This window comes from Palaemon carinicauda, chromosome 19, assembly GCF_036898095.1.
Source record: "Palaemon carinicauda isolate YSFRI2023 chromosome 19, ASM3689809v2, whole genome shotgun sequence".
Lineage (NCBI taxonomy): Eukaryota > Metazoa > Arthropoda > Malacostraca > Decapoda > Palaemonidae > Palaemon > Palaemon carinicauda.
Genome location: NC_090743.1, coordinates 75,370,342 through 75,385,261, shown reverse-complemented (window position 1 = coordinate 75,385,261; position 14,920 = coordinate 75,370,342). Strand labels below are relative to the sequence as shown.

The 14,920-nt window shown below is 39.6% G+C and overlaps 1 protein-coding gene across 1 annotated transcript; it reads left to right on the top strand.

The window, feature by feature from the left end:
• The first annotated feature begins 9,375 nt into the window (after positions 1-9,375).
• Positions 9,376-9,879, top strand: LOC137659074 (protein FAM200B-like). The gene has a single exon (XM_068394161.1). It carries the CDS (start codon positions 9,376-9,378, stop codon positions 9,877-9,879), a length of 504 nt encoding a protein of 167 aa, XP_068250262.1.
• The last annotated feature ends 5,041 nt before the right edge of the window (positions 9,880-14,920 follow it).

Here is a 14,920-nt window from a genome sequence, read left to right as displayed (position 1 = left end):
GTCAGGAGTGCAAAGTGCAACCAGGTCAATAGCTATCACAAGCATAGGACTATTCTTCAAAGGAGTGCAGGTACTACATCAATGGCCATAGTTATTCCCCCATTTTTTCTTAGCTTAGACTAATTTTAACTTGCTTAGAATAACTGGCTTTTACACTATTCGGACTGTGTGCAGTGGGATTGTGTGTAAATATTTTTCCGTTATTATTTCTTGCTTGGAGACTAGCACAATCTCTGGGTCACATGGGGCACGTGTCCGACCCCATTTTGATTATTAATTATTTGCAGATCACGTGTCTAACTAATAATTTTCATTATTTTAAATTGCTTTCAATTTGCATTTCTGTTATGATACTTTTGTGTTGTTAAGATGTCCGTTTTGTTTTGATGTAAAATTGTAAAATAAATCAATATTAGGTTAATTAAATCTCTTTCGTAATTTTGCTCCCTCATTTATTTTAATGTGTGAATTGAATAGTTGATCACGGGACAAAATATCCAATATTTAAAGAGTAAACTTAAGTAAGTCTATAGGTGGTAACAGCGAGGAACTTTGCATTAATATAATTGGTTCGAAGGTAAAGATCCTTATCTTTAAAATTTTAAACCACTTTACATCTCTGCTCCCATTTTGGATTTTGTCTTCATTACATTAACGTAAAATACCTGTCCAGCATCTCATTGGGGTAGCTGGGACGGAGTCGGAACAGAGCCTAAGAATAAGATGACTATAGACCTGACAAAGCTAGAGTAGGCCATAAATTATTTATATATTTCACGTGTGGAGTTCTGCGGCCTCTGGACATTAAATTTCCCCCTTTTGTATTTGAGAGTGAAGGTTAGTAAATTGTGACAGTAAAGTATTAGCAGGGTGTTGTGCCCCGAGAGTAAGTACTCATTATCCTCCCCTGTTGAACTTTATGTAACTGTTATAAGGAGACTTTCCCGGACTAAGTTCCCACCCAGAACATAAAAAATTCTCCACACACACACACACACACACACACACACACACACACACATACACACACACACACACACATATATATATATATATATATATATATATATATATATATATATATATATATATATATATATATATCAAAACCCTAATTTCAGAACCTGCAATAACAGAGGGTTGACTGTTTAAGTGTGTGTGTCATATATATATATATATATATATATATATATATATATATATATATATATATATATATATATATATACATACATACATACATACATACATACATACATACATACATACATACATATATATATATATATATATATATATATATATATATATATATATATATATATATATATATATATATATATATATATATATATATTAAAACCCTAATTTCAGAACCTGCAATAACAGAGGGTTGACTGTTTAAGTGTGTGTGTCATATATATATATATACATATATATATATATATATATATATATATATATATATATATATATATATATATATATATATATATATATATATATATATATATATATATATATATATATATATATAGTGAAGAATTTTCCTTCATTTCTTTCCCTAAGTATGTGGTCTCGCTCCTAATATTGTAGTTACCCCTAAAACTTTCTCTCCCATACTTTACGTTTTCTTTGCCGAAACACTGGTAGAGTTCGCTAATTTAACTCGTTGACAATACTGTACGCTATGTTCATAAAGTCACAGTGTAGAAACGCAACAAAGGCCTTACGCCGGCGTACGATGGTTCTTTCTTTAAGGTACGTGTGTCGAGATAAATCTTTACACTGGTTTTGAATGTAATTTCAATACTGCCGACTTAAAAGCAGCTTTTACCTCTCAGTACCTATTCAGGTTTGATTAATCTTAAGATGTATGCCCATATCAACAGCCATTTGCTACTTATTCATTTAAAATGTTAATTTTCAGTAAGCCAGAATAGGTAGGATTACTATGTATATATATTCCCTGAGAGCTGCAAGATTTCTCTTCGTATTTTGCACAGAATCCAGCCTCCTTACAATGATACATTGCCTTGCCCTAAAGTCGCGATATGGCACCTGAATGGCGTTATCCTACGCCCAATGACCCTCACCTGTTTGGAAGATAAACCCAGATGAGGCAACGCGACCTGATGGTCGCCCCATTCGTGCAAGAGCCGTGGTTGTGATCGGCTGACCGACCAGGTCAGTCAATCTCTGCATCTCTGGGTCACCCCTCAACTCAACTTCCACCAAACAGGGGACACAGGAGAGGAGTACTGGTATCCTGTCGGCTGGAGAGAGGGAAGAATACGATCCTGGGAACTGTGTCAGTGATACTCAATCTGCCAACAAGCGAGGATTCCAGAGGTGGGCCAGTCAAAGGTGCAAACTATCCCTTCCACAACTATTAAGGGCTTTTCCAGCAGTAAAGTAAGGAGTGCAGGTAAATCACGTGCCCACTTAGTTTTCCCCCATTTTTGATTAGCTCAGATTCCTTTTCACTTGATTTAGATTTAACTGGCTTTTATGCAATTCGGGCTCAGTGCATGGGATTATGTGTACAAGTTCTGTGTATAACTTTTTGCTTTAGAGACTAGTCAAGTCTCCGGGTCACAAGACTACATGCCCGAGCCCATTGCAATCATTTGCTATTGCAAGAGACCTCGAGTCACGCGTGCTTTGCTTGCCTTTGGATTTTGCTAAGTTGCATTTCTTTTATTTCATTTTGTGTTTGTTTTAACCTCTTTTGCTTGATGTTAAGATGTCCGTTTAAGCATGTAAATTTGTATAATAAAGTAACAAGATTAGGTTAATTACAGCTTTGTATCACTTCTCCCATTTTTATTTAATTGTCTAACATTGATATCTAATCACGGGACAGTATACCCAATATATTTAAAGGAGTAAGTCTAAATACCTGAAAAGTAATAGTGTGTTAGTGAGTGACTTAATATACATTCTATGCTTTGAAGGTAAAGATCCTTATCTTTAACTTATACTTTCCTACAATACATCACTGCTCCCATCCATTGTCATTGTCTCCATTATTAACGTACATTCCTGTCCTGCATCTTACTAGGGTCCCTGGGACGGAGGCGAAACAAAGCCTAAGAGTGAGATAGTTTTAGACCTGACAAAGCTAAGGTAGGCATCAAATTACTATTATTTCACGTGTAGAGTTTTCAGGCCTCTGGACAGAGTACAGTTATTTTTCATTTAAAGTGAAGGTATGTGAACTACATCATTAAAGTCATTAACAGGGTGTTTGTGCCCTGAGTGATAGTGCTCCTTTTACTCCCCTGCTGATCTTTGCTTACATGATGTAGGGAGACTTTCCCGGAACAACAAGTTCCCACTCAAAAATTAAATAAATGAATATATATTTCTTCACACACACACACACACACACACACACACACACACACACACACACACACACACACACACACACATATATATATATATATATATATATATATATATATATATATATATATATATATATATATATATATATATATATATATATATATATATATATATATATATATATATCACTCACTTAAATACAATCAGTCTTCTGTTATCGCAGGTTCCAGGTTCCAACATCGCAGTTTCAATTTGTCACGGTACAGAAATCCTCATAATATTTAAATAAAGTTTAAATTTTTCATTGTTAGCACTGCTATGTGTAGCCGGACATTATAAAACTTCCCGTGGAACTTTGCACTGTTTCCCTCCCTACACGACACAACCTCTCGGGCTGACTTGGTTTCACTCTCCCAGAACCTTCATTGCAAAAGCATCTTCCACAAGTGTTTGTCAAGCAACCAGTGTGCTTCTTTTATTGACACCTTGCTCCTTTGCGATGGCATATTGGAAATGTCTCTGCCTGGCGCTTGCTGGACTGCAATTAGATTCCCACTCAAATTAGAGGTTTTTTTTTTTTTAGCTGTAATCTCACCACCCTTGTGAGCTAAGCATAGTGATTTTGGGGGAACCTATGGGTCGACCTGCTGTCATCAGCAGCAATTGCCTGGCTCTCTCTGGACCTAGCTTGGGTGGAGAAGGGGCTTGGATACTGATCATAGGTATATTTGGTTAGTCTCTAGGATATTGTCCTGCTTGCTACGGCAATGTCTCTGTCCTTTGCATCTACCATTCATGAGCAGTGCTTAAAACCTTTAAAGAGAGCTGCTTCCATCTTCTCAATGTATCACTAACTCACTAAGGGGCATAGGTTATGACTATTAAAGAGATGATAAAAGTCCTCAACAAGTGCAAGGAAGGGATGTCTTATGCAGCCGTAGTTCGACTTTTTGGGCTGAATAAGAGTACCGTGAGGTAAATCTAGAAGAATGTAAAGAACATTCTTGCTGCTTTGGTGGCATGTAGCTCTCACAGTGCAAAGACTGTTTAGAAGGGATGAGGGAAAAGGGCTTGATCCAAATTGAAAATGCCTTGTGTATTGTGTTGAGGATCAGCAGGTCTTAATTTACATATGTTACGTTAGGATTTCTACTACACAGTACAGGTATGAATAGTGTACACTTCATATTCAATGAACACTACTACTGTACTGTGCCTTACTGTACAGTAATTATTTGAAATCTTATTTTTACTGTTGCAATTCTCCTAGGATATTCATACGTTCATTGAAAAAGAACTACTAATAGTGTATTTATAGTACCGTACTATATACAAAATACCTTACTGTACAGTAGATACAGGCTACATGTTAGGTGACAATCTTAGAGGGTTATGAGGCAACCTTGCAAAGACAGTGATCACTTACGAGTAATGCCGGGTCACCTTAGCTAATGAAGCAATACTGTTGTAACATTACTGTATATATAATACCATATTATACACTAAAGTATCATTGAGTCTTGTTAGATACAAACAACAGTGTTTTGTTGGTACATATACGTATGAGTTGTAGAGATAACTTACATGTCATGCATCATCTTACCTTGTACTAGAATTGGATTAGTAATGTACACTTACCATTGTAAAGTAATATAAACTACAATACCATAGTTTATATTTCCAGTGTTATGCAGAAATTTCTTGATTGTGATAATTCTTTTTTATAGTTGATCTAGACTTAAGTGCTGCTTTTAATGCTGTTAATCATAAGATTCATTTTCAAACCTAATGAAATTGGAGTTGGTGACTCATATAATTGGTATTATCAATGAATTTTTGTCCAATAATTGCAACGAGTTTTTATAGGTAGGCAATACAAATCTGTATTGCAATATCTGGAGTTCCTTAAGGATGTGTTCTTAGCCCTTTACTGTATTTATCATATTATATATGCCTGATGTGTGGTTTTGCCTGAAATATTGAAGTGCCCATCCACTCTTATCCAGTCACCACTCTTTTTGCGTGGTGAATTTATAGAAGATTTGTCAAAACTGGAAGATCTACTGTGCTTTAGCGTATCTTCCCTTGCACCTCACTGCTATTTTGAGGTCTAAACTTGCAACCACACATGAAAAACATTACAGTGAAGTACAGTACTCTATTACTGTACATGGGGTCATTATATAACAGAAGCCTGATGAATGGTACATCAAACAGTATTAAAAAATTATATTAAAGGAATACACTACAATTATTCTGCAAAGATGATCCTCCATGTCCGGTTATGTCGTGAAAATTATATGGTGAATGTTTAGTAGATTCGTTATCACTGTTGTAAATAAAAAGTAATACATGCCCTTTTTGCTGGAAATTTATTTTTACTACCAAGTGTCTCTCTTTCTTTCTCTTTCATACTGTGATTAATAAGATCATTGTTAATTTAACATATGGACTAAAAAGTATATTACATAAAACGTAATGAAGTGGGTGAGGATTAAAAGTTGTGCAATTACTTGTGAGTGAATGGAGCACAAGTCTAAGTGAACCTGTCATTAATGCTGGAAAGAAAAAAAATGTGTCATTAACATTAAAACCTGCCGGAAAAAATGAGAAATTTAATACTGCAGTGTATAAAATACTGTCTATAGCCCATAAGCAAACTCAAAATTGCCCTACTTGACATATGTGGGGAAAGGGCAAGAAGGTTTGTCAACACCATCATCATCGATGATATTGCTACCTTGAAGTTCCAGTGGGGTTGCCGGAGAGGGGATTCGGTGGTTAGAGGAGGTTTCCTTTTTAAGGTAAAAAAAAAAATTGACAGTATTCATTTGTCTCATCTCCTCTATGATGGTTTTACATGGAGAAAAACTCTCTTCTAAGGTACACATGAGCTTGAGGGTGCTCAACATGGACTGGTCCATACTGTAGACATTATTTTTCAATTCCTTTATGTGATTAAATACCTCCCCCAATGTTTCAAGTGTGATGCCATCCTCTTTATTTTTTACTTATGTCGTCGTTTTCTTTCTATTCTTCACTTGCTGGGTGCAAGTTCCACCTTGGGCAGCTCAAAATCATACCCATCAAGCAACTACAAGAACTAGTCTTCAGCCTCTTCCTGGAAGCCTTTAGCGGTTACTTTCTGTGGCAATGCCCTGGTCTTCTTGAGCGTTTGGTTAAAGACATTTTCAGGATTGGATCCTTCATACAGTCGGGCCACAGGTGTTTCCAGCAGCCATTTAATGTCTGTGGCTTCACCTTTCTGAAGAACTCTTCTACCATACAAAACAAGTCAACAGCAGTGAAGGACTTCAAGTGCTGCATGACTTCCAGGTTGGGATTGTCATCTAAGGCTGATTAGAGTCCCACCATAAACTGTTTGCTGTGATGTGCTTTGAAGTTCTTGATGAACCCTGATCTATCGATTAGAAAACTGATAAGGTGTACCTTCATATTATCGTGCAGTACTTGAATAGATGGTTGAACTCCTTGGACATTGTCAAGGATTGGCAGGACTTTGAACACACAATTGTTAGATTTAGATCTAAAGAATACATACTGTACGCAATTTATGAATAAGATAAAAATGCCAGACAGAATTTCTGATATTTCTATTATATTTATAAATTGCGTAAGTGTTCTTGAAATCTTATCCTAATAACTCTGTGTACTGTACCATAGTTTTATTATACAGTATCTTTAGGAAAAATATTTCAGTAAAATCAGAAAAAAAAATGTATTATACAAAACCATTAGCCTACCTGGAGCACAGCCTTCTTCCTAGTAATAAAATTGTACTAGGGCATTTTCTTCCAAATCAAACCTCTTAAGGAATAAAATGTATTTGTTCCGGCACTGGATACAAACCTTGCACTCTTTACATAGCAGTATTGTTTTTGCACTAACTGAAAACCAGCCATTAAGATTTTGCAAGGTGTAACTACACTTCTCTAGTTAGCGGGAGGGGATAGTGGGAGTAAGGTACCAACCTGCTCACACCCGTACTAGTAAACACAGTCACTTTTTATTTCAGCTAGGTGGTGTGCAGACATATCTGACTCCTCCGATAAACCATAAAATAAATATTTTCATTTAATTACAACTGGCCTAAAAAGCAAATAATTTTCCTTTTTCATTTCTTTTTTGTCAGGTTTGACTGCCCGTGAGATCCAAGAATGCAGGTTTGTCTGAGTAACGAATAGCGCCGTTACGGTATTTTCATGTCTGCTGAGGAGATGGATCCTCAGTTTCAGTACTATGTGTAGGGGTCACTCTTGCATGTAAGAGTCTCCTTGTTCAATGTGTAGTGAGTGGTTGCCCTACCAGTGGACAAGATTCAGTAGGTGATGGAAGAAGAAGGCAAAGAGGGATCCTTTCCCTTTGAGGTCAGCCTCGAAAGAGAGGAAATCTCGCACAATCATTTTCCCTCACCCTGATCTCTCTGCAATGACTGCTTATTTTTCTTCCCCTATGTAGAACAAGTATGAGTGACGCCCATGTGACCTTGGGACTACCTTGCTTGTCAGGGGCCTCCATTGTTTCCCCTAGAGAAACAGGGCTCACAGGTTACCCGTGCAAAGTAAGGTTGCAAGAGGTCTTGCAGCTGGGCATGCGACGGGAGCAAACATCCTTCCCAGGGGTTGATTTTTCCCCTCAAGACTCCAAAGGTCTTTGACCCAAAGAGTTTTGCACTCGCTCAACAGTTTAGGCCTCAGCTTCTGCTTGCCCTGATGTTCACTCTACTTTGATAGATGGGCGAGAGCAGTTGTTGACAAGTACTCCTCGGAGTAACTTAATGGGTAACCCCTCTGGGTGGGACCCAGGATCTAGCTTCTGATATATCCCAAAGGCGGTTCATGGAATCGTTCTTTTGGCTGGGTTCACCCGACTGAAAGGAAGACAAAGTGAACTGCCTGGAGGGTCTGCCCCCCAAGGTGTTGAACAATCTTCCCCTCCGAGGGAGGAGTGTTCCTCACCAGGTGTTGAGGGATCTTCCCTTCCGAGGGAAAGATCCACTTCACCAGCTTCTAATCAGCAAGCTCCTTACCCACAAGGAGATTTTCCATCTGGAGCAAAAAGAGTTGATCGTCACTCCCTCCTGCGAGAGAGACGGCCTTCTCCTGAGTGGTCGTTCCCCCAACCCCCACCCCCGGAGATTCCACCAAAGGGCGTTGGACTTGTCTATGCCTTTCTTTAGCCCAGTGATTCTCAAACTGGGTGCCGTGGCACCCTTGGGTGCCATAGACAGCGCCTAGGGGTGCCGCAAAATTGTCATGAGTTTTGTCTTGGCTTTATCGTCTTGATGAACATTTGAAAAAAAAAAGTTTCCAAAAGTCTTCATATAATTATCAGTGTAGGTATGAAGTTACATGCTCAAACATTTCTCGCAAATAGAGGTTGATATTTCCTTTTCTATACTTGTACAATACAACAACAACAACAACAACAACAACTACTACTACTACTACTACTACTACTACTACTATTATTGCTAATAATAATAGTAATAGTAATAATGAATAATGATAATAATATAACAACACTTTTGCTAATAATAATATTAATAGTAATAATAAATAATGATAATATAACAACAACAACAAAAATAGTAATAATAAAGTGTAACAGTCGACTCTGTTCATACTCGTTGCCCGTCCGATACGTGTTCGGTTCTCGTCGGCTTTGTATAACCCCAGTTTTCCACTCACGAGTCAGTGAGGCATAATACCTCAAGGCATAAGTTCTTTGCTGTTTCTGGGGTTATATTACAATTGTTTCTAACAGTATCGTGCTTCTAACATACCTTATGATGGATAAGTTTGTCATTAAGAAGAGAAGACATGAAGTTAGTGGTGAGGGTGAAGAAAGAGACGAAAGTGGGTTTGTGAGCGAAAAGGATTTGGCCATTCCAACAACAAGTACATCAACTTTAAAAAAAAAAAAGGCAAGAAAAATCGCTCCTACTTGGATAATTATTTAAGTTTTGGATTCTTCTGGTGTGGTGATGAAGTTACTCCTATGCCTTTATGTGTTATTTGTGGTGATAAATTAGCTAATGAAGCAATGGTACACAGTAAATTAAAGAGGCATTTAACTCTGAAACATAATCATCTTGCTAACAAGCCTCGGTCCTACTTTGAAGGACTTTTAAGTGAGCAAAAACAAAGTGCGATGTTTTCTAAGAAAGTCAAAGTTGCTGATAAAGCACAAGAGGCCAGTTACTTAGGTACAGAGTTAGTTGTTAAAAGCATGAAACCTCATACAATAGCAGAGACTCTGATTCTACCTGCATGTAGTGCCATAGTAAAAACAATGTTTGGAAGTGAAGCAGAAAAAAAAGTGAGGAAAATTCCCGTTTCGGATAGTACCATTAGCAGACGGATTCATGATATGTCAGCAGACATAGAGGAAACTGTATGTACATCTGTGACAGAAAGTGAAATGTTTGCACTTCAGGTAGATGAGTCCACAGACATTGGAGGTATGGCTCAAAAATATGGTATTCGTTCGGTACATTCATGATGTTAAAATAGTGAACCAATTCTTTTGTTGTAAAGAACTTAAGGAAACTACAACAGGCAATGATATTTTCTCTACATTAAGTGAGTACTTAAAATCAGTTGGTTTGACCTGGCAATCGTGTGTTGGGATTTGTACAGATGGGGCACCTGCCATGATTGGCTCAATTAAAGGATTTGTGTCATTAGTGAAGAGAGAAAACATCAGTGTGATAACAACACATTGCTTTCTTCATCGTGAAGCGCTGGTTGCAAAGACAATTAGCAATAATATAAAATCTGTGCTGGAAAAAGTTGTAAAAATGGTGAACTTTATAAAAAGTCGACCGCTGAAGTCTCGTCTGTTTACTAAGCTGTGCGAAGAGCTTGAGGCAAAACATTTGAACCTTCTTCTACATACGGAAGCACGATGGCTGTCCAGAGGAAAAGTATTGTCACGAGTATGCGAACTGAAGGAAGAGATGCTTACTTTTTTCACTCTTGAACAACAAGAGGAATTTTGTGATTCACTGGCAGATGACACTTGGTGTGCAAAATTGTCTTATCTAGCTGACATCTTTGAACTTTTAAACAAGGTAAATGCCAGCATGCAAGGAAAATCAGAAAATGTTTTATCTTCCACTGATAAAATTAAAGCGCTGAAAGAAAAACTGCAACTGTGGGGTGGCAAAGTAAAAGAAGGCAATTTGGACATGTTCTCACATGTTGCAGTAGCAGCAAACAGTGGTGAGATAACGCCCATTATTTTTGAGCATCTTGCAGTACTGGAAAAACAACTTCAGCACTATATCCCAGATATATGCACTGAAAACTATGACTGGATAAAAAACCCATTTGTTGCATCTATATCTACCCAATCTCAGCTTACCCTCATTGAAGAAGAGCAGTTAATGAAATTGCGTCATGATCGTGATCTAAAGTTATTGCACATGCAGCTGCCTCTTGACGAATTCTGGGTTCAGATCAAGACTAAGTATCCTCATGTTGCCAAAAAAGCTCTGGTAATGTTAATCCAGTTCTCTATTTCTTACCAAAGTGAGTTGGGGTTTTCTGCTCTAGCAAACATTAAAACTAACAAAAGGGGAAGGCTGAAAACTCTTGAGGAAGAAATGAGAGTATGTTTGTCCACCATTCAACCCAATGTGAAACGGATCTGTCAGTCGCATCAAGCACACACATCTCACTAAAATAGGTGGTTTTTTTTTCTTCTTTGCTGAAGGGTGATTACCCTTTTCTTTTTATTTAGTCTGCATTCATAACTCTTTACTTCAAATCTTCTAATATGCTCTTTGTATTATGCATTGTACGGTGGTGCTGGATTTGGTTTGATTATGGATGATAATGAAAATAATGATAATATCTAGTGTTCTATATAGCGACGTTTCTACTTAATTGATTCAAAGCCACTAGTACAGTAATTATATTCATCAAATAAGTTAATTCATGAGGTATGGTGGGGTGGTGAAGAAGGGGTGCCACAGTAATGGTTACATCAGTTTAGGGTGCCATCAACTGAAAAAGATTGAGAACCACTGCTTTAGCCCATCAGAGCACAACTTTTCGGAGCTGGACGATGACGGTGGGAGGCGATTGCCTGCGATTACTCTTCCTTGTTGTCGTGTCAATAGGACACAATACACGCTATGTGATTACAATCTCTTGCAAGCTTGCCCCCTTAAGTTTTCCTTCTTGTAAGAACAACCTGACTTAGTGCTTGCACGTAAGCGAGGAGCAACCGCCTGCCTTTCTTCGGCCTTACAGGAAAGAAAATAAGCGCGTCATTCTCATGTTATGGAAAAGGTGAGTAGGAGTCTCTCTCCTAAACACGCTAGCAAGTGGGCTCATTGACCAACTTTCCGAGGATGATTCTTGAGCAGAGTTGAGCACTCTACTATCTAGCAAGATGGAAGAGCAAGCTCATCTGCTGGAAGAAGGCATGTGTGCTATTGTTACATGCATTGCTCCTTCTAACGAGTCTTTACATCTAGACACGCACACGCTAGATACTTTGTCTGGAGCAAAGGTGAACTCTACCTTGTTAGTGCATCCAGTGCGCAGTGCGAAGGTAGACTAATGCGCACATGTAGACAAAATCTTACCTGTGTGAATTGACAAGAGCGCACTCGCAAACATGCTCTATCAGTACTTGCCTCGCTAACATTCGCCATATAGTTTATCTATTTTGCGAGAGGATCAGCACATTCCCTCACAAAAGAGAGTAGGTTTTCTTGCTCTAATCAAGCTTCCAGTAAGACAAGTTGATGGCATTTTCTTCCACCGGGAAGAGGACCACAGACCATAGACCAAGGAAACAGGCAGGCACGAGTGGCATTGAAACGGGTAGTATCAGGTTCGATCACTAGTTCCCCAAGGGATCCTTCACCCGTCACTCTTATCATCCCGCTGGAATCCTCCCTAGGGAGTGCAGGCACATCTGACCCTAGGCGCAGTAGTGATGCTAGGCAACATCATTCTCTACCTCTTCCTAAGCCAAAGGTGTCTTCCTGGTACTAAGTATACCAAAAGACCAAAGCTCCTACTAACTAAGACCCTGTCTGGGAGAGGTAAGGATTAATCCCAGTCGTTCCAAAGAAGAGAAGGAACCAGAAGGCAAGCACCCCCCACCCCTTCCGGGGGATAACGTACATCCTTGTAAGAGTAGGGGTTTGAGATATCTGAGGGAGATCACTTACACAGACAACTATAGGCTTTTGCCTATAAAATGTAGCCCCCTGGAACCCTCTGCCAAGTGACAGAGGGTCCTCCTTCTACCTCCTCCAAAGCTGCAAGACCTAAGGATACAGAGAAGAAGGAGAGTTCTTTCCTTCATGAGGGCTTCTATATCCGCTTAAGGGAAAGAAAGGACATGAAAACTTTACCCAGGAATTTAGGTTCTACGGATGAATGTCAATCTCGAGGGGAACGTTCCACGGTTCCAACGTCTTCCATTGTAAGACCGGAGCATAATGGTCTCCTTCCGAGGGCTCAGACCTCCAACAAAATGAACTCTGTTGATGACCTTGACCCTCCCTGGGATGCTATGGGTGCTAGCTCGGAGAAGGTAGAACCATTCGATGATGGATCTGAACATTCAGAAGGAACGCTGCCGGCGTCCTTGAGCCCAAAGATATCCCCCCCTGGAGCAAAAATATGCAGATCAACTCTCTTTTCAAGTTCTCACCTGCATTAGGAGAGTGAACAATCTGGGGGAGCCGGATCAGGTCCTGGTAGAGGGAAAGAACATGGTCCTAGACCTCTTCTGTGACACCCCAAGACCCACAAGACTATTATAGCCTTACCTTGGGCAAGGGGGGTCAAAGTAGCAAGGAAGAGGGTTCGCATCCAAGTGGCAGGAAACTTCAAATCTCTTCGTTCGGCTGATTCGTCTCATTTGCTTCCTCTGACGTACATACAGTAGAGGAAGTACCCCAAAATGGTAGAAAACAACTCATCTCTACCATTAGATCCAGCATTCTTAGCAGTGACCCAGAATTTTACCTTTGGCCAAACTGGCAACTCTGCCAGTGCATTTCTCTGCGGGTGACACCGCCAACATGGAGCAGGTTGAAAGATGTTCCTTGTAATTCGTTTCGTGGTTGGACTTCTGGTTAGGGAAGGTAAGTTATCTCGTTAAGAACGAGTAACTCTCCATCCCTCAGAGGAAGGAAGTGCTGCTAGCCTTCTTCCTCTTGGGAGCCAGGACTCTTGAGTTCTTGAATAAGAATGTCGTTAATCAGCGGGACAACTAGGTTTTGAGATGCTGCGATGTGGTGGTCTTGATATTCCAGAGGCAGGTACTGAAGAGAGAATGGATGAGGTTGCATAATGACCCCTTAGATGGCCCTTCAATGTTCAACGTGGAGGACATCGAGGGTGTCGCTGACACATGGAGAAAGGTGAGCCAGGAATCCCTCCTCCATAGGGCAATCCCCTTGCGCTCCTAATCAGCTCTACCTCCACCGCAGAGATCTTCTCCGGCTGACATTCAGGGACCGAAGAAGAAAACCTCCCAAGCAAAACAATCTAAATAGATGCAAGCCCCCAAACAGCCCTTTCAACCTAGGGGCTCAAGGAAGTACAGAGGAGGTAGGAGAAACAGGCCAGTCCACTGGTAGTGGGATGCCTGAAGTGCAGATGGCAGAGGTGGATGTTTCCCATAACCGAGCCTTGACTGGTTTCTGTATTAAGAGAGGGGTACATTGTCCCTTTCACAAACTCTCTCCCTTCTCTGAACCTTCATCCGTCGATTTCAGACTTCCACGCAAGGGGATCTGGGAAGGAGCAGGGCCTATGGGCAAAAGCCCAGACTACTGCATATTAGAGAAGGATGCTTTCTAGGAGATCCCAGAAGGGTTCCCAGGCTTCTACAGTCACTTATTTCTAGTCAAAAAGTTATCTGGGGCCTGTAGATCAGTCATCGACTTCTAAACCTTGAGTGAGTGAGTTCGTCAGATCCCATTCAAGATGGAGACAGCCCAAATTGTCAGACAAGCTATAAGACCTCAGGACTTCATAATATTGGTAGATCTCAAGTATGCGTACTTCTAGATCCCCATTCATCCATTGTCAAGGAAGTATCTAAGATTCATGTTAGGAGGAAAGATATACCAGTTCAAGGTGCTGTGTTTCAGCCTGTCCACAGCATCCAAGGTGTTCACATGGGAATTCACCCTAGTGTCCACCTGGGCACACAAGAACGCTATTCGTCTACTTTGATACCTAGACAATTGGCTGCTTCTGGCAGACTCGAGGGAGCTCCTTCTTATCCATAAAGATAGGCTTTTTGCTTTTTGCCACGATCTGGGGATCATGGTAAATTACGAGAAGTCCCACCTAGAATAATGTAATAGAGTAGTAAAATAGTAACACTCATAACATAATAGGAAAATATCACCTTTGACTCTTTAAAATTATAGAATAGTACACATTGCAAATAAGAACATTATTCCACTTGCACAATGTAGATTGAGAAGTTCCAATTATTTAGGCCATGAGGGTCCATGCACAACACTTAAGAATCTGGTTCAATCACGCTACCAGTGGCC